Consider the following 25,647-nt stretch of genomic DNA (forward strand, 5'->3'; position numbering starts at 1 on the left):
GGGAAGGGGGGGGGGGGGTAACCGCGACGCGGCCGAAAAATGACCAGCTGCACGATCCCCGTTGCGCTCCGCATTATCGAACCACGTCACGGGGGGAAAAGAATCGGAGCGATGAAGACGGTGATAACAAGGATGTGTATGCGCGTATGCTTGTCCAGTCGTGTACGTGTATGCGTGTACAGATCATAGCTGCTTCGTCGAGGTCTGCTCATCACGAAGACAGTCCCGGCTTATCAGTCCATGGCCGAGAAGGAGTGGGGTGGTGGTGGGGGCCCTAGACTCCATGCGTATTTCCATCCAGGGGAAAATGCCAAATAGCGTTGTTTGTTTTGTAGAGACGGCTGCCAACAATTCCAGACAGCTTTGAGTCCTTGGTCTGTATCTCCTCACTGGCGCCAATCATTCAGATCCGAAAATTCTTTCGCAGCGTGGATTCCAACGTCTCCATGGTATTTTCAATCGCGCGGAGTCGCTCCAAAACCGCAAAGTCGCAACAATATTGCGGCTGAGCTCAGTCACCGCTCGAGTCTGAGTGTTGGACATTCGCGCCAAGCCATCCAGAGTGACCGACAGCTTCTTCACTTCCAATACAGCCTCTCCCGTCGGTCGAATTTTGCGATAGAACAGAAAGCTGCCAACATCAAACAGCAGCATACCTGTTATCAAAAGGCCAATGATGTAGATGTCTTCCACATCCTCCACGGACAGTACTGTCAGGCACACCGGTCTCCACTTTCTCCACGGATCCAGGGCGTATCCGGCAGCAAGTGTCCCCGGAGGGCAAGCAGGCTCCGCACTGCCCGCTCTTTTCGTGGAAAAAATTTTGTCGATTACATCGAGAGACCAGCCAACTAATTCCATGGTTAGTTCTTCGGATGAAAACACGGTAGGAGGCTCGGGAAAAAAAGTTGGACAAAGACAGCACAAAAGACTAAGTGGCGAGCAGGGAAAAAGAGGTGGGAGGGCAGGGGAGCTAAGCAAAAAGTGTCCGCCTTCGTCGAGAGCCAAGCAGAAAGGCTTGATTTTCAATTTGCAACCCTTCGTCACCGGTTAGAATGGCGGCTCGTCTATTGGCTGCTGCGCTGCCGTGCGCTTTGGCTCTTCCAGGCTTGGTGAAGCCTCAGTCTTTGCCTTCTTCGGTCACGTGCGGCGAGGACAGCGTGAAGGCGGCGACCGGCATGGTCGTCCGGCACGTCAACCGACATCACAAGCACGGCTTCAAGTTGCGGCTGCACGAGGTGCAGGGCAGCAAATACCGGCAGGTGAGCAAGTCGGCCGGCCGAGCCGCTCCTTGGGAGATGATCGAGATGCGCTCGTCTGGCGGCTCTGCCCACGCAGGTCTCGGGAGGTTGCCATATTGACATCAACGTGAAGCTGCTGCAGACCAAATGTCACTTCAGCAACCCCAAGCCCTGTGCGAGCTGTGGCGGCAGAATGAGCGGGTGAGCGTCCTTTGGGTCCTGCCGCTCGCTTCTGTCTGATGTGCTAACAGTGTTGTTTTTGGGTGGCTCAGGGCGCGGTGGCCATCTGCAGCGTGGAGTTTTGGGTCATGTGGGGCGCGGCCAAAGTCACCCGCCACGAATGCACCACCCGACCAGGTCGTGAGAGCCCCGCTGCTTTGGTGCTTGTCTGTGAAATGCTTTGTTTCTGATGAGAGCTGATGGCGAAGCTTGGGCACCGCTGCCGCCGCCACCTTGTTTGCAGAGCCGTCCGACGAGGAGCTGTTGCTGATTTGTCCGTCGTGCCCCAAGCTGTTGCCTCTGGATGACCCGACGGGCGTCGGCGCCGTGCGGGACGCGGTGCTCAAGTTCAACCGGGAGAGTGAGCGGCCCAATTACTTCGCCTTGCTGGAAGTGGCTCGGCTCACGAGTGTGGTGAAGATCCTTTGTCGAGTGTTTGTTTGGATTGGCGCCTGGTGTCCGCCTTCCTTCTAAACGTTCGCTCGCTCTCCTGTGACAGACCATCGGCACCATCACCCAGCTCAAGTTCGCCCTGGTAGAGACCACGTGTCCCTGGGAGGCCGCGGCCACTTTCGCCGCCTGCTCGCCTCGCTGCCCCGACCGAGCTGTGAGTTGCAACTTGCTGCTTGACTGGCTTTCTTCCACGGGGGTTGCATAAGTTTTGCCACGCTTGGCGGCTTTCTGGCAATTGATTCTTGACCCGGCGGGATTTTTTTCCTCTCTCCTTTAAGTATCACGTCTACTGCCGAACCTCCTATTACAATTCCCACAGACGAGTAGGAGAACTCAAGTGCGAAACGTACCCGCCCAAGGTAAGTCTGCAGCTACAGCACCGCATCCGTTTAGGCGGTGGAGCGCATCACCGTTCCTCTCGGGTCTCCACAGAATTTGGAGTCCCTCCCAGCTGGTGAGCCGGAGCCCGTTTGCAGGCCCCTGTTCCACCAAAGTCCAGAAGCTTGCGTTTGTAAGGACAGGCTGAAGAGTCCCGAGCCGTCCCTCCACCACATTTGTCCTTTCCCGCTGAAGTGAAATAAAAAAAACTTCACGCTGCTCAACTTGTGTTTTGGGTTTTTTTAAGGTACATTGCACTCTAACCCAAAGGGTTGGGCAACTATTTCTTGACCAGCTCCACCCTTATTTTTCCACTCGGCATGGGGCTGAGAGTTTGAAACTCCAGGATAAGGAGAGGGTACCAGGAAGTGTGCTGCGTTTGATGCCACCTGATTCTCTCCCCCACCCCCTAACTGGAAATATGCTTTTAAAGGTGAGCCCCGCCTGTATGCAGGTCTGGCTTAATTTTTTTTTTAATTTGGGAGAAAACAGTTTTTCAACCAGCTTATGTTTTCAGTGTTTGCATTATTTTAGGGTTCATACAGCCTACCCACCCCCATTGCAATTTATTGGATTTTTTCACCTCAATTGCAACTTTAGCTGTCATGCATGAGCACACATCTGACAACTCGAGTGAAATATCAAAACTGAAATTTTCAGAAGTCTGAATTTGTTTTTGATCCCCCCCCCCCCTCAAGTATGTCAAATCAATGTTTGGGATCACTTGGAGGGTCAGATTTTTTTTTTTTAGCTTTTAAAGACTATTCATTAAGAGGGGGGAATGGGTTATTTTCCAATTTGCTATTTTCTGTTGTTCAGGGCTGCGATTGGCTGGCAACCGATTCAGGGTGTCCCCCGCCTACCGCCCGAAGACAGCTGGGATAGGCTCCAGCACCCCCCGCGACCCTAGTGAGGATCAAGCGGCTCGGAAGATGAATGAATGAATGTTGTTCGGGGGTGTTATTTCCTTCTGAAAAGAAAGTAGACCTTGATGCTGTCTTTACAAAAAAAACGTTTCACTCAGAAAAGGATCTTTTTCCTAATCAGAGCCCGGTTCATTTCCTTGGCTCAGCTGTGGCAAAAGAGGGGTCGCCATGGTGACCGATAGAAAGCCGGCCCAGCGCCAATTAGCAGTCAGGTGTCAGTTGGTTGTCCTCTGCGATTGGTCGCCGAGATCCTCAGCCTGCTGAAGGCCCGTGCCCGAGCTTTAGACTGACGTGTTCTGTTCAAGATGGCGGTTCACCCGTTGGCTGTGGTGCCGTGTTGCGCTTTGGCTCTTCTTGGCTTGGTGGCGCCTCAATCTTTGCTTTCCTTGGTCACATGCGGCGAGGACAGCGTGAAGGTCGCGACAAGCCTGCCGTCCGCCACATTAATATATAAAATGTGAAAGGTTCATAATTAACTCACACTCAGTGCTCATATTATTGAGCATGCCAGCCCCTTTCATGTATTAGAGCATTTGGCAGCATATTATGGCTTCCCTTTGATTTCACCCACAACGGGATGATTGTTAGCCCACATTTATCTCCGTGGTTGGTGGGGCACCTCTCCGCCTCCTGATTTTGTCATCACGTCGGCCTTCCTCTCAAAACATGAAGCAGATTGTCAGTGGAGAATTAGTTGGGATTTATTTTCTATATACATGATGTGTTATAAATATCGTACAGTATAAACACAGACGTTAGTGTCGTCACACCCGTGTTGAGAACTTCTAAAAAACAAATCTGATAGCCAGCACCCTCTGTGCATTCTTTCAGAGTTTGCCACGCTCGGACACGAGCGCTGACCACATGACTGCAGGTTCCATTTGGGAGTGTCAAACAATTAAGACATGCCTCGGTTGCGTTTTCTTGACGGTTTTCTTCACCCTCCAACTTCCAAGATGCGAGCAGGAAGTCGAATGCACCTTGAGGAGACCTGATGGGACTTCTGATGCTGCCCTCTGGTGGCGCCTCTGGCACACACATTCATCCACAGTCAAATGCAGCCAGGCACGCATACCATTACACCCACGCACATCAACATGTACAGACTATACACACGCATACACAGACACGCGGGTGCTACAGTTTGTTGTAAAACAAAGAAGCTCCTGATGAACATCCAGGAAGTCATCGTTCCTTCCCTGCCGCTTCCGTCATGTTGGTCTCTTCTTTTGTCTTTGTGGCGCGCGCCACGGCAAGGTCAATGGCCGCTGTCTGCGATGACGGTAAGCGCCGGTTCGGCGCTGTGCTGCGCAACCTCCGCCTGGGTGGCGCTGTCGCGGTCTTGACGCGGCGCACACGCCATGCGTGTTGATATTGTAGACGCCGGGAGCGAGGAAGCAGGCTCGCAGGCTCAAGGTGACGTGTCTGACGGGGACAAAGCGACAGCCGGCGGCGAGTCTGGCCCACCCAAGCGAAGCCATATGCGCACTCGCTCCGCTCTGAACTACAAAAGAGCGGAAAAAAATGCACAGGCGACAAAGGAGGAGAGAAAGATTAGCATGCACGTTCTTGTATGTTTGACAGGCGGCACTCAAGCGCAGCCCTTCGGACCCTTTAGCCTAGCAAGTACAAAGTCCCACAACTGGCGTCTAGAGTCGATTTCATGTGTCTGCATCTGTGGCTGACCTGGCCCGCCTTGCTGAATCGGTGACCCGCCAGGATCATGTGGAAGGATCTGCTCCAACAGCAGAGCGCTGCGCAGGTCCGAGTCCTGGTCAGGAAGGACAAAGCAAAAGTAATCACGCGTGGAACTGAAGCCCGTTTCATTTTGCGACACTACTTGATGACAACCTTGAGGATTCCTTACCTCGCTGGTCATTTTGATAAGCAGCGTGGCAGCTTCCGAATATTTCCCCTGACTCTTGAGAATCTCTGTGCTGACAAGAGCGCAGCGCTCGGCCAGCACCATATTCCTGGGAGGGACACAGCCGCAAGATCATCTGACGAAGAAGACAGCCCCTCGGACTCGTGGCGGGACGCAGGAGTATGACGCGACGCCGCGTTGAGCCCACCGTGATTTGCCTTCGCCGTTTGCTAATCTCTCATCCTTGCTAAATTTTCTCCCATAGTAAAAAAAAATTTGTTCAAGACCAACCTGCAATAGGTGAAAATCTGCGAGAGACTAACACATCCATCTAGATATTTAAACACATATACATCCACACATTGTATCTATTTGTAAATATGTAGATCTAGATAGCTAGAGTATATAGAAAAATATGAAGACTACTCCTAATGCCTAAGAAAACCCGGCTGCTGGTGGTTTGCTACCTGCAGACGTCTCTGTAGGTCTGGATGTGCCGTGTCCATGTAGTGCGTGGGATACGGTCGCGCGGCTCCAGCCTGCAGAAAGGCAGACACTGCCGCCATTTCCTAGACGGAACACAAAGAACCAAGCTTGTGACGCATCAATAGGAACCCAAAGCAGACAGGACGTTCAAATATAATTCATCTTTTTGCCTCTTGCCCTTATCTAAAAACTCTCTGCCAACGACGTGCTCCCCCCCACACTTGGACGTTGTGGCGCTCACCAGGGCACCGGCGGCGTAGAGCATGGCCTGGTCCGAAAGGAAGTCCTTCTTGGCCGTATGGTAGCAGCTGTAGGCCAGCTCTAGTACTGCACCAGGAAGCACAAGTCGCCCATCTTCCTGATCTGCAGTTCGAGGGCCTCCGGGGGGTAGCTGCCATCACAGGTCGAAAATCAGGACACTCTTCTCGGGAGCTTTGCCGCCACCGAACCACTTCTTGGTGGCCGTGAACGGAGAGCGGCTCAAACCTTTTCTGGACACCAGCTGCGGACGGACAGGAAGATGTACGCTGAGCAAGAGACTGGCAAGTCGGGAAAGAGGACAGAGGACGAGCATGCTGCGGCAATGATAGATGATTGACCAGGAGAGTTGTCGCCTTTGCAACGATACACTCCTTTCCTCCTGCCTGGCCAGGATCAACGCAAGCTTTTTGCGGCCGCAGACCACTTGCGCATTTGGGACCGGGCCAGAGGAGTCCCTCGCAGCTTGATACGCACAGCGCAAGCAGCATTTCCAAGTGCATTTTGGCGTGAGCTTTCAGGAATGAGCAACCATTCTTCTTCTTTGTAACGTTTGATTCAGTTCAAAGACTAACCTGAACCTCGCAAATTCGTCAGCTTTCCCGCAGCAGCTTTCCTGGCTGACGTTTCACAATAAAAGCATGTTTGCCATTTCCTCAAGCGCGTATCAAACAGGTGGCCCTATTCAGTACCCAAGAAGCAGCTCTCGGGTTCAACGTGTCGGTGAGCCCCGGAGGAGGGAACGCAGACTACATAATAGCTGAGCGCCCGGGTCGAGCACCTGGTCATTGAGCTGCCTGATGTTCTTCTCTATGTGAGGCAGCAGGCCTCGGAAGGTGAACTCCTGGACGAACTAGCGGATGTGGTCATGGTCACCGAGGGTCAGACACGCCCCGTGGGTCCCCGGCGTCACCTCCGCCTCCCCGGCGCCCTTCTTGGCGTCGGCGAGGGCGCCCGAGCTGCTCGCTGGGTTCGGGTCCGCACAGCTTCCTTCTATGGTGCACAGGAGTCACGACGCCGCTGCCGCTTCCTCTACTTTGAACTATTTCGAACTGTCAAGTGTGAAGGTGGCGCCTGTGTGTGGAAAAAAACACGATGAGATCTCGTCCGAAAAGTGGTCAGCACTATACGTGATATTTTGTCTTACAGGAGGCAAATTTGCTTGAACCTTTGGACCATTCCGAGACCTCGTATTCATTTGTACTTCAAAAATCGATTCAAACAAAAGGATCGTTAAGAACAAAAAAAAGGGACCGGTGTCTGCAGAACGAGCCTCCTCCGCCGGGTCGCCGCCGTTTTCATCAGCGCGGGAGTTCAAGGCGGGAACCGCATCGTCATCCTGGTCCTGCAAATGCACAGACAAGACAAGGCATGGTGGCGTTTCCCCACAGAGTTGCAGGTTTGCCCCTTTTTGCACACGTGGTGGCTGGGCGATTGGTGGAAAAGCTCACGTCCCAACCAGTTTTTGCACTCGGGCCAAAGTCGTACCCAAGATCGAAAATATCCTTTTGGCACCTCCGAGTCGTATCTTGGGGCCAAGAAGCAACGTTTTAGGGAGAGGAGAGGCTTCATGTTGGCCGTCTTCGCTCTTGTGAAATGACCACTTGTGCAAGATTTTGAAAATGCCCTTTTTTCCCCCTCTGAATGAAACAACTTTGTCAAATATACCCCCCCCCCCCCCCCCCGCACAATTACACTGAGATTTCTCTGGGATATGACTAATTGAAAACAACCGACTCATCTTGAAAAAGAACAATTTGTTTTTAAACACCCCCCCCCCCCAAAATGACCCAACAAAAATTTCTCCTTAACAATGACCTATTTACCTTGACAATAAGACAAAGTAGACTGATGACTCTCAAATTGACCACATAAAGGGCCTTTTACCAGAAAATCTTAAGCGAGCCTTTGTCCCTCCCATGTCTCCTCTTAAGACTAGAATTTTTGAGGGGGAATATCTCCGTCTCATTAAATTTGAAACAACACAAACTTCAAGGTGTCTTGTGCTGTCTTATTTTCTGCTCACAGTGGCCCCAATAATCTTCCATAATCAACAGAACATACTTTTCGCTTCATTTTTTATTGCGCCTGTCAGTCTTTTATACAAATCAATTGATACATTTTATTCACACACGTTGGGTGGCATGATTCGTTGCCAGTAACCACGGCAACGTGGCCGGACATACGATCACATGATTTCCACTTACCCCATTATGTTTGCCAGCTCGAAAAAGAAGGCCGGCAGCGTCACACGAGCGCCTTCCCGTCCAGGACGGCAAAGATGTCCCGGAGGGATCGCTACACGCACCGCAAGAAGCGCGAGACGTTGCGAGCCGGGTAGCCTCTGACGTTGCAGCCGATCCAGTCGTCGTGGACGCCGTAGCCCACGCCCAGGCCGTCGGGCACCACAGGGGCAAAGCCGCCCGGCCACACGGCTGGGCTGGACAGCGTGGTGGTGGACAGGATGCTGTGGTTGATGGCGGCGTAGGCGGGGTCGGCGTAAAGCTCGTGCGGCGGACGCCCGGTCGATGCCGACAGGTTGCGCAGGGCGAAGAGGTGCCGGTCGAAGCCCTGACCTGAAAAACAAACGGGGAGGGGTCAATGTGGGGACACCGAAAGACGAGCAGTAGAGACCATCCCGACTAAGCGGCGATGCGCATCTCGACTCAAAAGAAGTTGACATTCATATACCAATTCCAGGACGGTTGGATTTGGAAGTGTCAAGATTCAGTGAGATGAGCATTGGGTTCCACGTGGTGCGGCTCAGTTTGAGACGGTGCCCTGCGATGACCTTTTGCTTATATTGGAGCAAACTTCAAGTCGAGTCAGGAAAGTCGATGTGCCGCTTCCTTGGAGGAGACGCCTCTCCCACAAAGGTATAGATCCAAGTGGAAACATTGGATTCGGTGCGCTTGCATCTTTTCAATCAAAAGCAATTTTCCGCTTCAAAGTGCTTTTTGCTGCCCCCCATATGGGAAGCCCAGAGCCCCCCAGCTACTTTGTGAAATAAGGCTATATTCTACTTGCTAGCCGCAGGAGTTCCACATGCCATAAAGGTCCCAGAGGACGACTTCTTCAGCTTGACGGCAAGCCTTCTCACCGGTTTGCGCCAACGGTTTCAGGGCTTGCGCCGCCTCGACTTTGGAGGCCACCGGGTGCTTGCCTTCGAGCTCCACCTGCCGCTGGCCCGCACCCGGGTGCGGCGAAACACGTCGCGACGTTTGTCCTCCTCCGTGGGCTCCTTGGAGCCACGCTTCCTTTGGTCCCTCACCCCGGCCAAGGGGGGACAAAAGCCCAGACGACTGAGCAACTTGAATCATCGCAACGTACAAACGAACCCCAGCCGCCAGCAAGAGGGGGCGGGGCGGCAGGAGGAGCCACAGAGTGGCGTGCGAGTGAATTTGCAAAGCCGGGGGTCAACCTCACCCATGGCGGCCTCCTTGTTCAGCTGCCCGTGGTAGGCGGAGCACTGGCGCAACATGTCCAACAGCCCGTCGGCGGAGTGTCTGGCGGGCTCGCCGACGGAGGCGCGCGCGCTTAGTGAAGGCGCTGGCGGGGCGGATGGTTTCCGTGCGGCCGTGATGCACGACTCGTACGTGGCCACCGTCTGGCCGTACTGCCGCAGAAAGGCCATCTGGAAAGCCAGCTACGCCACCGTGTCCGGGCTCAGCTTGGACTTCTTCAGACGCTCCTTACCGCCAACTTGAGGGAAAACTCGTGTCATTGCAGCCCATCCACGAAAACCGCGACCAGCGCGTCAGTCGACTTGTGTACGGGATTGTCGTGCTCCGGACATTTTTGCTTCTATTTGGGCGGATCCTAGTGGCACCTTGTTCTGTTTGTAGTTCATCGTTGCGCATTTCTGCACAATAGTCAAACATGTTTCAGGTGAGGAAATACTGACATCGGCACGCTGCTGCTACTATCCGTGTGCAAACTACGGCCCGGGGGGCCTTTGCAGCCCAGCCTCTGTTTTTCGGAGGCCCGCGGCAGGACCTAAACTGAACAAATGAATGGATAATATTTGGTTCCTAAGTCGCCGTTCAACTCGTGCGTCGGACCGCCTCAGGAATGAGGAGCAGGAGCCTACTGGCACGCCTACCAGCGGTTGACGCCGTCGCCGTGCAGCATGTTGCCGTCACGGTCCAGCACGTCAAAGACATAAATGTTGCCCTTCCTCATGACCAGCAGGTGGCACGTCGCGGGGTCGGTGACGAGCCGGTCCCGGCCCGGACGCGGCAGGCGCGTGGAGTTGAAGAGGCGGAAGTACTGCGACATGTCCAGCGGGTAGGGGTTGACAATGTAGGCGCCATACCAGGCGAGCCAGGCGGGCGCCGAGCGGATCAGCTTCTTGAAGGCGTCCGTGTCGCTGCGAGCCGCGTCCAGATGGAACACCTCGGGCTCCAGCAACCCGGCGCGCAGCGTATTCATGAAGTGCACGGCCGAGCACACCATGTTGCCGGCGCGCACCAGCTTAGGGTCGTCGTTGAACGACATGAAGGGGTTGAAGTTCAACACCACCGGATCACGCGCCGACAGGTACATGTTGAACCACGGGCCTGAAACACACACCGGCGTGCGCGGGTGAGGGGTCAGGGGCCGGCTACAAAAAAAACACACCAAGGCTTTCCTCTCCCCAGCCACTTTGGGCAATACAAATCAGAGAATATTTCCCGTTATGAGGCTTAAGTGCTGATGAACAGACAATTTGTCCGTTATTTTGATCGGCAACTTCTCATCAATTCCTAACTCTCATCCGTTAAGTTAAGCCTGGTCACAAGGCCACACTTTTCAACCACTGGAGTTTATTGCTTTCCTCTCAATCCCGGGTCACTGGACCATCACCTGAGATGTAGCTGGTGTGCTTGTTTTTTCTGTCTTGAGCCAGCTACTCCTCCTGGAGCCTCTCGCCTTCACCGGCCAGGAAGTCCTGGGCCACCTTCTCTGTGTCGCTGAAGGAAAACAAGGACGATGTTTCATTTGGATTTTCACCAAAAATGTCCATGCTGATGACGTTTTTCATTTGATCCCATCTGTATTGTCGGTAGTCCAGAAGAGGCCGTTGAGCGGCTAAGTACCTCCTGATGGTGTCCTCCAGTTTAGGAACGGGCAACCTGGACCAGGCAAAAGCAGGTCGATTTCAAGGTAACATTTAGACCTGGCCTGCGCAAGTCCGGTCCTCGAGAGCCCCTCTCCTGCCCGTTTTAATTGTATTCATTCAAATGATCGGCTCATCGGCCAGCTTTGCAAAAGTCTGACAATGATCCGAGGAGAGAGCTAAAACAGGCAGTTCGAGGACCGGACTGGGGCACCCCTGGCGAACTCCGTAATGGCATGTCACAGAGAAGGTACAAATAATAATAATAATAATAATAATGATACCTTTTATTTACAAGCGCCTTTCAAGACACCCAAGGACACTTTACAATAACAAAAAACACAAAACAATACGGGTTGAGCAGCGCCAGCGTTCACTCAACCCGGAAGTCAGAAATAAACCACAAGGGAGGGAGAGGGGGAGAAAAAAACACGCTCGAACTACCCTCATTATGAGGATAATTTGAGCTAGGCAAAAAATGTTTTTTGTTGTCGTTTTCACCCAGTGGCCCTCTAGCGGCCACTAGGTGATTTCCAATGTGCAATTTCACCGACACTCAACGAAAGCGTTGAACGTGTCACCTTGTGGGGAGCTAAAGTGACGTTCTCACCTTGGTAAACTCTTCTGATAGTGCATCGTTGGCACAGGGCTTCTGTGCAAATACTCCGAGGAGGACGACGACGACGTCTCGTCTTGGCTGCTGTAGTTTCGCTTGCTCAGCGCCCAACATAACCACCTCGAATGGATCAGACCGGCGGGTTTCCTCAAAGTGGCCATAACGTGAGGGAGGGAAAAACACACACGAAGAGACCTGCTTGAAACAAAGAGACTCACAGGACGCGTGACAACTGTCACTTGAATGCTAACTCCTTAGCAACCACGGCTAATTGCCCAAGCAACCGGCTTCCGTAGGCTGCTCGCGAGCGACGTCTCCTTTTCGTTACTTTTTATAACGTTGTTGCAAAGCTTTGCCACATAGATGACTCCCACACTGGACGCTACCCACATTGACACTCCTATTTTATGTTCTTTCTTAAATTCTATTTTCTTCACACTTTGGAGGGGAAAAGGGGGGGATACGAATGAGATTCGGGAAGTTAAGAGTCCGTTCATGTCACGTGATTTATAAAGCAACACGTCATGCTCCGAAGACCACGTCCGAGTTGTTGTTTTTGGGCGGGGGTGGTGCACATTAATCAACACAAGAATAAACAATGAATGCCCCGGATTTAACATAAACGTTAGGCAGGTTTCTAAAATAGCGCAGTGAAACACATCAAACTTTAAAAGAACGATGACAAAAATAAAAACCAAATAGGTGAGCCATCATAAAACAAACAGTTGCAGTACTAAATTTCAAGACAATAGACCGGGCAGACAGATCATTAACAGCTACAAACTTGCTGCCCAGAAGCCCACTGGAACGGGCTGGATCGAGTCTGGCAATGGTGTTTAATGGACGCATGTCTGATGACGATGATGATGAGTGAAAGGTCAACTCGGAATTCTCACATTTAAAACTTTAAATAGAATAATAAAATAATTACGTCAAATTAGACCTTATTCGTACGAGCACGAGTTCAACATATGACCACCGCAGTGCGACCTTTTGGCCAGTAGGTTGCATTATTGCCGTTTCTTGTGCGCGCTGCGCCTGGTTTTTGATCCATTCTCGTGGATTTCGAGTCGATCGAGTTTCGGTCTTTTCAATAACAAATTGATCCAAGACGTCATGACGCCATCGCGGGACGTTATTGTATCGCGACGCGGTGAGTACAACCCGACAATGTGAGCCCCGTACATTCGAAATTCATCTATCCGTTATTTAAACCACTTAATCCAGTTGTTGAAAACTACGCTGACCGTGACCTTACTCTGACGTCGATTTATCGCGCCGTCGAACAGCGGAGCAAACCCGGAAGCGCAGTTAGCAAACACTGCGGCAGCAAAGTTCGCCGACGGCTTCAGAGACTTTTGACTAACTCTCCTTCTTGCTAGCATTACGTAGTTTTTCCCCCAAAATGCCCGACCACCAACTACCACCACTGAGGTACGAACGCCGAGGTTACACATTGCTTGAATGTGTTCTTCACCGAAATCACCTGTATTATAACACACTTGTTACGTACAGTGTGGTGGTATTAATTGATCTCGGTGATTAGAAAAGTTGTCACGATCCAACTGGTTTGCAATCAGTTGTTGGAAATTTTTGGTTGTCATTGCATGACGTGAGGTTCTTGGAACTCAAGTGCCAGCCCTCCGTGCTGCGTGGGCATGCGCATGACTAGGAGTCGTAATTTTATTTAATTCATTGCAATCGGCTTCTTTCTGTTCCTAACGCTTTTGTGAAGGATTGTGGCCACGTGGTGCAGAGCCAGCGATGGGCTGGAGGGCTTCAAGGCTCACGCCGTGTTCCAGGAGATCAACAAGAAGCTGCAGCAAGTGAGAAGGAACGCAGTGAAGGTCAACGGTCACTCCAGGATGTGACGTGTGATTGATGTTTGAGCAGGAAGGCGACGCGTATGTGAAGAAGATCGGCGGCGTGTTTGCATTCAAGGTGAAGGATGGTCCGGACGGCAAGGAGGCGACGTGGTTGGTGGACGTCAAGAACGGCAAAGGATGCGTGCACAACGACACAGGTGCCGCCACCGCCCCTCACCACCACCGCCTTGTTGACCTCGTAAAGATGGCCTTTTGACTCGAAATGCGAAAATAAGTACAACACATGAATGAATCTTTGTGTGGCAGACAAGAAAGCGGACTGCACCATTGCCATGTCTGACTCTGACCTGCTCGCCTTGATGACGGGAAAGATCAACCCTCAGACGGTTTGTGTGCAGACATATATACTATGGAGAGCTGTCAAGCTATCCGTCTAACAAAAAAAATAATAATAATAGATGTCGACATTTTGCTCTCCAACTATAAATGGCCGTTTACTGGTTGTCGGGCGATTTTCTGGCCTTGTTTTGCTTGCGCGCAGGCCTTCTTCCAGGGCAAGCTGAAGATCACCGGCAACATGGGCCTGGCTATGAAGTTGCAGAACCTTCAGCTGCAGCCCGCCAAGGCCAAGCTGTAGCCGCCCGCAGGTGGGGGAGGGACGGCGGTCACGCGACTCCACTCCACTTCCGGTCCCACGAGTACCAGCTGAATAAAAGCCGCCACATTTGAGGAGGGAACAAAAAATGTACATAGACGACGTGGGCCTCAGTTGTCTGCAAGGTGTCGACCATCTTTATCGTCATCCAAACTGTACTCTGGAAAACAAGGACCGACAGATTTCAAATACACGCACGGGAGGTGAATGGAAGAGTCCGGCCTGCACGTCCTCGTGATTGCCGGCGCGCCCGCGGCCCTTCATGAGGATGCGGCGCTTGAGAAAACTGAGGGGCGCGTGCCACTGCGACCAACTTGCTAACGCCGTCGGAATGCATGCTTTTGCATTTTATGCGCCAGCCATTTGGAATCATGTCCTCTTTGCAATAAAGTGAATAAAAGTGCTTTGAATCTGATTCATTAACAATTGCAACCCTACTATGGTCGCTATTTTACAGCTTTTTATCTATTGAGAAAATAAACTAGCTATTACTGTACAGTCACGTATGTCTGCGTGTGTCTATTAGGGATGTGAATCTCAGCACTGAGGACGATTCGATACACATCACGATCCACTGCCAGCGATGCGATACTTAAACGATACATGGAATTTTCTGGCGATACGATGCGATACGTTTCACCGTCGTCACGATGCGATACGATTCGATACACATTAAGTTCAAATCAATGCGATCCGATACGATACAATGCAATTTGTTGCGATATTGTGCAATTAAACATGATGCAAATAAGCAAAGAAAAAAAGCTTTTAAAAAGATGGAATTCAGTATGGTATTACAAAAAGGATACCACTTTATTCCTTATAAACAGTAGAACTTGTAAAACAACTTATTTAAGCCCTTTCACAATTGGGTTTTGTGCAAAGAAAATGTAAACAATTTGGCACCTGAGACTCACAGCTGTTGCTGTAGTGTAAATACAAACAGACTATTCTCACTGAGTGTCTTATATGAAATATAATAATAATATATATATGTATATGAATCTCTAGCGCAAGATGTCCACCCATCCACTGTAAGTGCAACTCTTTGCGCACTGTTCAGCGACACAGTAATCTCACTTCTCACTTTGTTGTACGGGAATATGTTTGTAAGTGAACACAGACCTGTCTGGTGTTTTATACCTGGGTTCCAAAACGTGCACGAGCTGTCTGAAATCCTCGTTGTCCACCACGCTAAGGCTGGAGGTCTTTGCATATGAAATAAGCAGTGGCCTTAGTTATAGCCATTGCGCGGTCACAGTGAGTTGCAAGGGGACTCCCAAAATAAGAGGCAATTTTTTTCTGATCCTGACCTGGTTTACCAAGAGTTTCTCCGGTGTCCGACGAGGAACTGGGCGGGGAAGCGGGAGGGAAACTTGTCGGTGATCTGGTGACATCGGTTTAAGTGGGTCTGCATATTTGTGGTGCTGCCGTTGTATGGCTTCTTAGTGCGACATTCCTTGCAAATTACGGAGGTTTTATCAAGCTTTCCGTCTTTCTTTTCGAAGCCGTAGTATTTCCAAACATAAGATTTGAATGTTGCGGCTGCATTAAATATAGTAGTTTCCTTGCTGCCGCGTACGCTAACTTCCATAATGTTTCGCTAGTTGTGTACTGGACTGTATGTGACGCACGGCTACCGTCCGTATTCAACACAAAACGCAAAGCAATGATGGTGCATTCATTGCGCCTAGGAAAGGGCAGATATGTGACGTTTAACATGAATAAAACGGCGATTGAATCGGATTTTACCGATACCCATCAATGCATCGTGATGAATCGCGATTTCACCGATACCCATCAATGCATCGTGATGAATCGCGATTTCACCCGTCAATCGCGTCGTACCCAGTGAATGAGCCGATGCACTCGGATCGCGGACGTGCGCATCGATGTATCGATTAACATCGATTATTTTCCACACCCTTAGTGTCTATATATATATATATATATATATATATATATATATATATATATATATATATATATATATATATATATATATATATATACATACACATAAAAAATGACAATGTAAAAATTCTCTCTCTATATGTGTGTGTGCCTATGTTGTGGATAGCATGTTTATTGAATTGTATACAATTTTATTGTCAAATGTGCTGTACGTATGTGTAACAGCACAGATGAAATTTCAGCGTTCTTTGAAGAATGACTTGTTAAAAAGAGTCAATTAAGCCCCCGCCCCCCTCCATTCTGTTTTGGCGGGGCCAGCAGTTGTCGTACTTAAGGAAGATGTCTTGCGGGACTGAGCAGGACTGTATGACTTTCTTCAGCCAAACGATGAGTTGACCTGCTTTTTTACAAATCGTAGTAACTTGGGCCAGCTGAGCCTCTCGAGGCTTGCACATTTGCAGCCCTCCTCTCACCTCAGGCAGGCAGGAGGGCCTCAGAGATGGTCTTCGACACGTGTTTTTCGTTTCAGAGCGGCGTATTAATTTACGTCCTTTCCACCTTTGATCATCAGGACGTTTTTTTCGGCTCTCTTAGACAACGCGGGCGATGGTGCTTGTTTTTTTTTTGTAGCTCACACCGAATGGTTCGTCACAAGAAAGAATTTGATGTGTTTTGAGCCACTTCTGCATGCCAGTTTTTGAAACAAGCTTCCAGATTGCCACGCTCGCTGCACTCGTGTTGTTGACGTGACCCAGTTTTCTGCTCGGTGCTCACATCGGGATTACTCGTGTTGGAGCCCAGCGGGATTTGTGTCATAACAACAAAAAAGGGTGTGAGAGTGTGCGGAGGACACACCGCAACATGTTCACATCCCCACATTTGTAAGATCACCTGCAGTTTTTTGGATTGTGTGTGTGTGTGTCACTCACTGAATCGCTCAGTTTGCTTTCCCAGCGTCGGCATTCAAGTTGAGCAAGTAACCGCGGTCGTCTGGAAGTGCGCCACTTTGGACACTGGTGTGGTTTCACTGGAATTCTGCTTTGGGTTGTTTTTCTTGAACCATCCCCTTGCTGCTCTTGATCCGTGAAGTGGCCTCCACAGTTGCTGTTGACACAGACAGTAAACAGCCGCAGAAATATTTTTGGGGGCCGACTTTGGACACTCAACTAATTTTTCTGGTCACACACAATGAATACAAATCAAAGCGGCTTACGATGTCGACATGCGTTTGTCAACTCAAGTCTCCAGTGTGTTTCTTGAGCACTTGTAAATATCCACCGCGGTACACAAAGTGCTGTACGTGGGGCAAATAGAATTCGATCGACAAACAAAAGAACAACCAAGACGGTCGAAAGCACAAAAACCGTCCAACTCAAAATCAAGTCTCGGGCCAAGTCCAAAGCCAAAGCCCGAATATGATGGGCAGCGAGGGAGGCCAGCAAAGAGGCCAGCGGCAGCGTTCTAGACCGACCCGATACGCTTCGTGGAGGATTGGCTGACTCCACGGTAAAGTGCGTTCCGGTCACCCGGCCAGATGTGACCAAGGTATGAAGGACTGTTTCCAAGTGCTCTTGAGATTCGTTGATACGAATCAGCAATCGAAGAAACGTATCGCGGCTGGTTGTTTTGAGGCGGCGCGTCGGCTCCGTGCCACAGGGACGATTGCGGCTGCGGCCTTCCCGTGCGGAGTTGTCCGGGTGCCTGCGCGTCTTTTCTCCGGGCACTCCGCTTTCCTCCCACCAATTCGCCGACCAACTCGCCGGGCTGAGAAACCAACCGACTCGCTCAGTGGCCGACTAATTGACTAAGTGACCGAGTGACAGACGAGCTCATGGCCAAGCCACGTCGTCACCTGCAAACCAATCGACCTAGTTATGAAATGGACCTGCCAGGCCAATGACTGACCGGGACCATCAAACGACGGGCATACGAATCTGAGGACCAGTCGACCAGCTGCGCCGACTGGCCAAGTGAGTCGCGGACGAACGGACCGGCCCACCGACAAACGGCCATGTGAATCGGCTCACGTGGCCCCCGATCGAGCGGGCAACCAGCCAACTGACAAACTGACCGGCTGGCTGCCAAAACTAACAATTGACAAAGTAATTCCAAAACGGGCAACCGAGATGGAAAAGTTGTCTTTTTACAAACGGTGCGACTGGCGAAATGTAACAGCGGCGACATGTTTGCGATTGAGCTTGTCTTGCATCATCCTGAGATCTGTTTCTAATCAGAAAAACGCTTTCCTGCGACTCCGCCACAGACAAAGATGATAAATCATCAAGTTGTGTAACATTGTGCGTTACGCAACACGTCAGCGATTGGTCTGGCGCCGACTTGACAGAGCCAGCAGCACTAATAAGCCACGCTGGTCTTCCTCCCTTCTGGCGTCGAGCGTTGGTTCAGACGCGCGTGCAGGCAGAGACGTCAGATGCACTTGCGCCTTTGTGCACCTCGCTTGCGCGTTCCCTTTGACGTCGCGAGTGTGTTACGGCTCGCCCCGGGTCTCTGCCGCATCGCCCGCTTTTGCGTCCTCTTTGCAAACCTCGGCCCAAGCAGATGACCCACGATTCATTGTTGCGGATTTGACCAAACGGCGAGAAACCTTTGGTGGAATTTCTGTCTGTGCCAAAATGTTTTGGTTCTTTTTTTTTCTTCGAGTCGAATTAGCGACGTATTCCAGAGTTTATCATTTGTCTAGGTGACATTTCAAGCGATGTTTGAAAGTCTCGTACAAATTTTTTTATGGTCATCGTCAAAGATTGACAATCGTACAACGGCATCAAGTGTTCCGCCGCACGCCTTGTTGTTTGAGGCGTGAATCCGCACGCGGGGCCGCAAATGACGGAGCCAGAGCAGCCATCGACTGGGAGCCCGAGCTCGGGCCGGATGATCCCCGCAGTTCCGATCCGATTTTCAGCAGCACCATTGGCCAAACAACAACCGATGCTGCAGCGTTCAGTGGCCCAACCCTGACAGGCGACAATTTTCGCAGGCTTGTAAGCGGTGCTCTCCCAACCCGTGCGACCAACTGGCTCAGAAATGGACAAAGCAAAGAGTGCGACCATCCATGTGCCCATCAGCCGACCAACTGACAAGGATCAAATTCAAAGACCGAGTGACGACCGACGGAAGCGAAAACAAGAATGAAAAGGGTCACGATCATGCCCGTTTGTTACTTTGCTTCGTGGGGTGTTCCCACGGTGGGTCGCTCCCGCAGGCTACGTGGGTTCAAAACAACGGCTCGAAAAGGCAAAAAATGGGCCTTATAATAATGGCGTGAGCTTCTCAGCGTGCAGCGGGGCGCTGTGACTAATGGTACACACTATGTGCCGCGTAATCACATCCATCCCATAATAATCCCCATCACGCCTTTCCTGTCCAACTGTCGACAAGATGGACCGCACCGACTTTTCATTGGCTCCAGAAGGAGCGCTTGAATCAACAGGACTGTGTCCACGTCTCCTTCTCCGACTTTGCCCAGTGAGGTGGGCGGCTTGGGGGTGTGTGAGCCCCCCGCCCACTCTGTAGTGTGTCTGTGTGTGCGTGTGAGAGACATCTGGAGGCTGCGCAGCTCTCGTCAGACCGCTGCTGCTGTTGCTGCTATGGGACGAGCTGCTGCGTGCGGACAGGAGCATTTGCGCAAGTTTGTCTGACGTCCGCCGCAAGACTACCGCCGCGGGTCAGTCCATTTCTTCTCGTGTCTTGTGTGCGCCTGCGTGTCACGCGCTTGTGACGTCACGTGTTAAGCGGAAGTACGGTCCCAAAAGGGGGCCGATTGCATGTTTACGGCCATGCTGTGACAGGTCCAATCTCTTCTTAAATCATCTGAGCACGTTAACGTAGTACGACGGTTTCGCCATGGAAGGTGATGGGCAGTCACCGCACCTCCTAAATGGGTGCTTCTCAAACTGGGGTGCTAAAATATCGATTTGGAATGACTGGCCTGTCATTTGTGAAAAAGGGCTTCCTTACATCTGAGGACAGTCGCGCCAATAAAACTCGGCCTGCAACTTATAATGACTAATTAAAAAAAAAAAAAACATTTAAGGGGTGGGGGTGTGGGGGTAGGGGATCAATAGAGATTCCTTGTATGTTTTTAACATACTTGGCCAATCGGGATGATTCTGGAGTCATGCATGTTGGGAAATCCCCCCTGCCTGCCTGCCTGCCTGGAGTCAGTGAGTCAGGATCAGGATGTGGATATCAGCATACCGCGTAGATGATTCCCATGAACACGAGTCTTGTTGGACGACAAAAAAAAAAGAAAAAAAGTTGGGTTTCCAGCAAAGTATGTTGAACAAACAGGGGCCCCGTGTGGCGAGCATGGCCTTTCCCGAGCATTCCATCCCGCGGACAGCCAGCGCTGTGCTGGCGCTGGCCGGACTGCTGGTCCTGGGCCAGATCTCGGCGAGAGCACGGGGGGAGGAGCCGATCGGGCCACCGGAGATCGCCGCGGCCAAGCCGGACCCCGGCCAATGCCCGGCGGACTGCAGCTGCACGGCCGAGGGGGCGGTGGACTGCGCCGGAGTGGACCTCACGGATTTCCCCGCGGGGCTGCCGGCGACCACTCGCCAGCTGGCGCTACAGGTGCAAACCCGTCAGCATAGCTACCTGCGCCTGTGGGCAGAACCACCGACTGTCTTTTGTCCCCCCCGCCCCACCGCAGAACAACAAAATCGAGGCGATACGGGCGGAGCACCTGTCACACCTGCATCTGCTCGAGACCCTCAACCTGCAGAACAACTGGCTCACAACAGACGGTCAGGAATTTACACTGAAATGATGACTTCCCATTCCACACCAGTCCAGTAAGTGGCAGTAGTGCACGTTACAAAGCAGATCTAAACTGACACAGCACAACACCATCTGTCGGATCTGGTGCACCACTGCCTTGCTCCCAATGAGAGTGGAATGTCACATCTGAAAATGAAAAAGAACCTCGGAAAGAAATGCCTATCGAGCATCAAACCCACTGACCAACTCAACAACCAGCAAAGGAGCGACTAACTCATGAAGCGACCGACCCGCCACCTAACTGACAATTTATTAGCAACGTCACCGGCGAACTGACAAACCAACTGGCTTCGAAAGCAACGAAGCGACTGACCAGTAGATGGACCGAGCTCACCTACCTCCCTACCAACTGATTAGCTAGGTAAGCTTAGGGGAGGGTTACTGACCAGGCTGACTAATTGACTGACTGATTGACCACCAGCTGAGTAGCCATTGAATGAAATGGATGGCTACTCCAAGTCGTTGACTGACTGACTGACTGACGGACAGACACAGCGACTTATGGACCTCGGCCGCAATCCTCATGAGGAGAATTGCAGTAGAAAGCGGCTGTGAGAAGTGGAAACCTTGAAGGCAACGACTCGATGCTCTCTTTGCAGGCTTGGAAGACGAAGGTTTTGAGATGTTAGAAGAGCTGGCGTATTTGTACCTGGCCAACAACCAGGTAGTTGCAAGCGAAGTTCCCCTTTGCACCGCGCGCAGCGTGGTCCGGTCCTCTCCTCAGCCACTTGACGTAGGAGTCCTCTCATTCTTTCAGCTCACCTCGGCACCCAAAGCCTTGCCGCCATCGTTGGTCAGTGCCGACTTTGCCGCCAATCAGCTGACCAAGATCTTCCCGTACACGTTTGGCTACAAGCCCCACCTGAAGTGCGTTCCTCTTCATCAAGGTCTGGTCCGACGGTGCCCCTGACGCCCGCAAACCAAAATGTTTCCAGGTCCGTCTATCTCCACAACAACAAGTTGACGGACGGCGGGCTTCCCGAAGGCATGTTCAACGCTTCCGACAACCTGGAGATCCTCACCATGTCCAGCAACTTCCTGCGGACCGTACCAAAGAACCTGCCCCCCAGCCTGTACCGCCTTCACCTGAAGGTCGCCGGCAGGACGCCTTCTGTCATTGGCGGAGAGAGCCGCACTGACGTCGCTGTGTCCCTTCACAGAGCAACAAGCTGGAGAAAATCCCGGACGGAGCCTTCGACAGCTTGCGGAATCTGCGGGAGCTTTACCTGCAAAACAACCTCCTGAGCAACGACGGCATGGACAACGAGACCTTCAGGTCTGGGCGCGGCGCGGCCACGGCCTCCCGGGAGAGGCGCGGTCTGATGGTGTCCCGGTGTCTTCCAGCCACCTCAACAGCCTGGAGTGCTTGGACTTGTCCAACAACAACCTGAGTGTGGTGCCCAAAGGTCTGCCTCGCAACCTGGTGTTGCTGCACCTCGAGAAGAACTCCATCCGCAGCATCCCGGCGGACGCCCTCGGTTCCGTGCGCAACCTGCAGTACCTCCTGCTGCACAACAACAAGCTGCGCTCGCGCTTCATCCACCCTTCCGCCTTCCAGGTAAACTTGAGCCGGGGGTGGGAGGAATGCCAATCGCATGGCCCGGGTCGCAGACGCGACTTGAAATCTAGGCCGGACCGCCATTGATGAGTTCGATTTTGCCGACGGCAGCGTGGGACTCGCGCACCCGGCTTCCTCCCACTGCCGCGATCGGAGTTGCGCCGCCTCCTCCACTGGGTTTCGCTCCGTTCCCTCCTAGGGCCTGAAGAAGCTGCACACACTTCACATGTACAACAACCAGCTGGAGCGCGTTCCGCGTGGTCTGCCGCGGCGGGCCAAGACCCTCATGCTGCTCCACAACGCCATCTCGGAAATCGGCCGCAACGACCTGGCACTCCTCTACACGCTGACCGAGCTCAACCTCAGCTACAACCAGCTGAGCAATGCCAAGCTGCACCGCGACGCCTTCCGCAAGCTGCGCCTCCTGGAGACGCTGCACCTGTCAGGCAACGCGCTGCACTCGCTGCCCGTCGGCCTCCCTCGGAGCCTGAAGGTGTTGGAGGTGAAGAACAACCGGCTGGCCTCCATCCCGGACGGAGCGCTGACGGGCATGGGCAAGCTGCAGAAGCTCATCCTCAGCGAGAACCAGCTCAGGCTGAACTCAGTCTACCAGGGGGCCTGGATGGAGCTCGGTGCGCTCACGGTGAGTGTCAATTGGTGAGGGGGGGGCAACACTGGACATGATTGGGCAGTCCCTGTTATCTACACAGCTGCCTTAGCCCTTGTGAAGCGCTAAATTGGCTGCTTGAAAAGTACAGTTGGTCTTTGGTCCAAAAAGGTTGGACGGCCCTGCTATAATCGAAGCTTCAGAACTCGGTCCCAGGTTTCCGCCTCTCCTCTTCACACAACTGCAAAAATTCAGAAAACAATCACCGCCACCGCTACCCCCCCCCCCCCCCATTCCATGTCTGTACCTTTTACAGCAAGTAGATGTTGGCAGCCGACAAATGCTTTCACCGCAGCGAGCTGACAAAAGGTATTGTGGGGTACTCGGTGTGAAAAGCTTCACACCGCAGTCCTGGCTTTGTGCTCTCCCCTTTTGCGCAGAACAATGGCCAAAAATGGCAGAGTCGCAAGGCTTTTGTTGTGGTTTCTCTGATGATCCTTGTAGACATTGGACCTGTCCAGCAACTTGCTGTCGCACGTCCCGGCCGACCTGCCTGAGTCGTTGGAGTACCTCTACCTCCAGAGGAACCGTATCGCCAGCATTCCTGTCTCCGCCTTTGAAGGCACTCCCAATCTCAAAGGGATATACCTGCGGTAAGTCCACGCCCGCATGAAACCATTCACAACGATCACCGCGTGACTATGCCTCCCAAACACCAGTGCTTTGGGTGGTTTGAGCACTTCGTAAAAACGCAGCGTCATCAAGATAAATCCAATGTCAGCAAGTGAAAAGCCGGCACCCGGCGAGAGAAGGCCGCAATCAAATTCATTGCGCCGCTCCTTCTGTGATGCCCATCACGACGACCGAGAGTCAGCGCAATACAGACAAAGGAAGATGGGTCGACTTCTTCCACGACTGCAACTCAAAGTGTCTCAATAAGTCCATTTTGTCGAGGATAAATCGTCGATGAATGTGATCGGTCCACATGCGTTGCTCCATTATTGGTCAATTGAAAAATGGGGGGAGGGAGATCGCCTCTGGGTCAAGTTTTGCGACATGGAAAAGTGATGAAAATATCTCGTTGAGATCAAAGTACATCCACAGGACATACAAAAAAGTAGAGTAAGTGAGAATTGTATGAGGATACCGACAGGAAGTGAAGAGTGAAAAAAGTGTCAAGTTTGGATCAAGGGAAGTGAAAAGTGAGAGAAAAAAAGTGTTTGGACAAGAGTATAGCGACACCTGCATGAAATAAATACAAGCCCCAAAAATCTGGCGTCGTGACAAAAGTATTGGGACACCTACAGGAAGCGGAATTGGAAGAAAACGCGATGAGTTTGTCCAGATGTTTTGGGATAATTGCAAGAAATGGAAATGATGAAGAATCAGTGGCGTTTGGACACTAGGAAGTGACCCCCTCCCGACCCAAACAAAAGTGTAGCAACCTCATTCCGGCATCGCTAAAGAGCCGCAGCTATGCGTCTGCCGGCTAAAGTGTCCCAACACTTTTGCTCGTATGGCCGGCTGCCGTCCTCCCGTCTATTATACGAACGACAGCTTATGCGTCTGACATGACTCGGAAGGTTCAACCGTCTGTCGGCGTCAGCGGTGGATGAGAGCTCGCTGGCTCACCTGAGCCAGCTCCAGGTGCTGGACATCGGCGGCGGCGCGGGAACGGGCGCTGACGGCGACGAGGAGGAGGAGGAGCAGGAGGACGAGCAGCCCGAGTGACTTTGCGGGACTTGAAGCGGCGAGGCGCTCCCGAGACATTCCTGGTGCGGGATACCGGATGAAAGTTAGCTTGGGCTGGTTCGATGTCTACGTGGAGGTGGATGCATTCGCATGAACTGTATATCACGTATTGTGCCTTTGCTTTTGTTTGGCAGGATATAAACAACACGGCAACTTACCGCTGCCACGCACTTGCACTTGTTTTTTTTTTAACGCGATATGAGCGACTGCAATGTTACAACAGTACCCCCACCGAGCTCATCACTCTGTTTACTTGCATTAAAAGCACAAATTACAGTGAACTCACATTATTTGCTCACCTGGCTGCAAACAGTTGACGCTAGGTATAGTTGCCATGAAAATAATTTTGGGGGGGGGGGGGGGGGTGCAAAATAGAATGCAGAAAAACGGCACCATATGTAGACAAATAAACCTGATTGAGAAAGGATCACAATTGCACATTCAATGGGCGAGGCCTGACATCAGGCGCGCTAATCTGCATGTGAGCATCCGAGCGTAAGCTGTGGCCTACAGCAGCTCCTTGCAAGCATTGTCCATAAAAATGCTCCTTTTGTATTGAGGCTTATACAAAATATAAAAATAAAACCATTCACATCAAAACTCATGACATACTGTATATGCATCAGTGTATTCCCAAAATGCCGACGGCTACCTCATGTCTAGCAAGTGCTGTGATCTTCAAAAAAAAAATAAAAAATAAATAAAAAGCCATTTGACCATCCATCCGACCATCCATGATCTGACAAAACTCGTTTATCCTGACGTGGGTTGCGGGCATGCCGGAGCCCCTCCCGGCAGTCTTCGGCCAGTAGGCGGGGTACACCCCGAATCGGTTGCCGGCCAATTGCAGGACGCACACGTAGACAAACGACCACATCCGCGCCCACACTCACACCGAGGGACAATGTTCCTTTCACCTACCGTGCATGTTTTAGGAATGTGGGAGGAAAGCGGAGTACCCGGAAAAAAACCCACCCAGGCCTGGGTGAACACGCAAAC

General features: G+C 51.8%; 5 protein-coding genes across 8 annotated transcripts in view; 3 read left to right on the plus strand and 2 right to left on the minus strand.

Annotated features, from left to right (window-relative positions):
• LOC127605692 (aldo-keto reductase family 1 member A1-B-like) overlaps positions 1-25,647 on the minus strand; it is a 70,313-nt gene that overhangs the window by 25,291 nt on the left and 19,375 nt on the right.
• On the plus strand, positions 1,007-2,489 carry LOC127605707 (alpha-2-HS-glycoprotein-like). Its single transcript, XM_052073486.1, is given in 8 exon segments — positions 1,007-1,262; positions 1,339-1,411; positions 1,414-1,442; positions 1,514-1,598; positions 1,705-1,874; positions 1,960-2,067; positions 2,192-2,272; positions 2,346-2,489. Coding segments are annotated over 8 exon segments (897 nt in total). The 5' UTR covers positions 1,007-1,055.
• Positions 3,894-11,559, minus strand: LOC127606161 (carnitine O-palmitoyltransferase 2, mitochondrial-like). Its single transcript, XM_052074244.1, is given in 15 exon segments — positions 3,894-4,721; positions 4,904-4,988; positions 5,085-5,190; positions 5,549-5,650; positions 5,809-6,069; positions 6,607-6,818; positions 7,080-7,170; positions 8,033-8,401; positions 9,252-9,358; positions 9,360-9,408; positions 9,411-9,580; positions 9,928-10,384; positions 10,671-10,777; positions 10,904-10,939; positions 11,534-11,559. Coding segments are annotated over 8 exon segments (1,281 nt in total). The 3' UTR covers positions 3,894-4,721; positions 4,904-4,988; positions 5,085-5,190; positions 5,549-5,650; positions 5,809-6,069; positions 6,607-6,818; positions 7,080-7,170; positions 8,033-8,072.
• On the plus strand, positions 12,504-14,423 carry scp2b (sterol carrier protein 2b). The gene is made up of 5 exons (XM_052073516.1): positions 12,504-12,973; positions 13,275-13,365; positions 13,433-13,562; positions 13,672-13,751; positions 13,907-14,423. Exons 1-5 carry the CDS (start codon positions 12,945-12,947, stop codon positions 14,000-14,002), a joined length of 426 nt encoding a protein of 141 aa, XP_051929476.1. The 5' UTR covers positions 12,504-12,944; the 3' UTR covers positions 14,003-14,423.
• podn (podocan) lies at positions 20,062-25,252 on the plus strand. 4 transcript variants are annotated; one of them, XR_007963630.1, is made up of 11 exons: positions 20,089-20,524; positions 20,604-20,697; positions 21,331-21,395; positions 21,489-21,598; positions 21,667-21,823; positions 21,892-22,007; positions 22,076-22,289; positions 22,489-22,932; positions 23,401-23,549; positions 24,480-24,711; positions 24,745-25,252. XR_007963630.1 is itself a non-coding variant. In XM_052073419.1 (10 exons), exons 1-10 carry the CDS (start codon positions 20,132-20,134, stop codon positions 24,464-24,466), a joined length of 1,755 nt encoding a protein of 584 aa, XP_051929379.1. In that variant the 5' UTR covers positions 20,076-20,131; the 3' UTR covers positions 24,467-24,643. The 4 variants fall into 4 exon arrangements, 3 of the variants coding, with proteins under 3 accessions (XP_051929378.1, XP_051929379.1, XP_051929377.1); XM_052073419.1 differs by lacking the exon at positions 24,745-25,252 and having other exon boundaries at positions 20,076-20,524; positions 24,454-24,643; XM_052073417.1 differs by having other exon boundaries at positions 24,480-25,252.

Source organism: Hippocampus zosterae, chromosome 8, assembly GCF_025434085.1.
Source record: "Hippocampus zosterae strain Florida chromosome 8, ASM2543408v3, whole genome shotgun sequence".
NCBI lineage: Eukaryota > Metazoa > Chordata > Actinopteri > Syngnathiformes > Syngnathidae > Hippocampus > Hippocampus zosterae.

Bases quoted from the DNA above. Each gene is read 5' to 3' on its own strand.
- podn (XM_052073417.1), top strand. From the start codon at position 20,132: ATGTGGATATCAGCATACCGCGTAGATGATTCCCATGAACACGAGTCT. The intron at 20,525-20,603 runs GTGCAAACCCGT...GCCCCACCGCAG, and splicing joins CTCGCCAGCTGGCGCTACAG to AACAACAAAATCGAGGCGAT. The intron at 22,008-22,075 runs GTCTGGGCGCGG...GGTGTCTTCCAG, and splicing joins ATGGACAACGAGACCTTCAG to CCACCTCAACAGCCTGGAGT.
- scp2b (XM_052073516.1), top strand. From the start codon at position 12,945: ATGCCCGACCACCAACTACCACCACTGAG. The intron at 12,974-13,274 runs GTACGAACGCCG...GCTTTTGTGAAG, and splicing joins CACCAACTACCACCACTGAG to GATTGTGGCCACGTGGTGCA. The intron at 13,752-13,906 runs GTTTGTGTGCAG...GCTTGCGCGCAG, and splicing joins GAAAGATCAACCCTCAGACG to GCCTTCTTCCAGGGCAAGCT.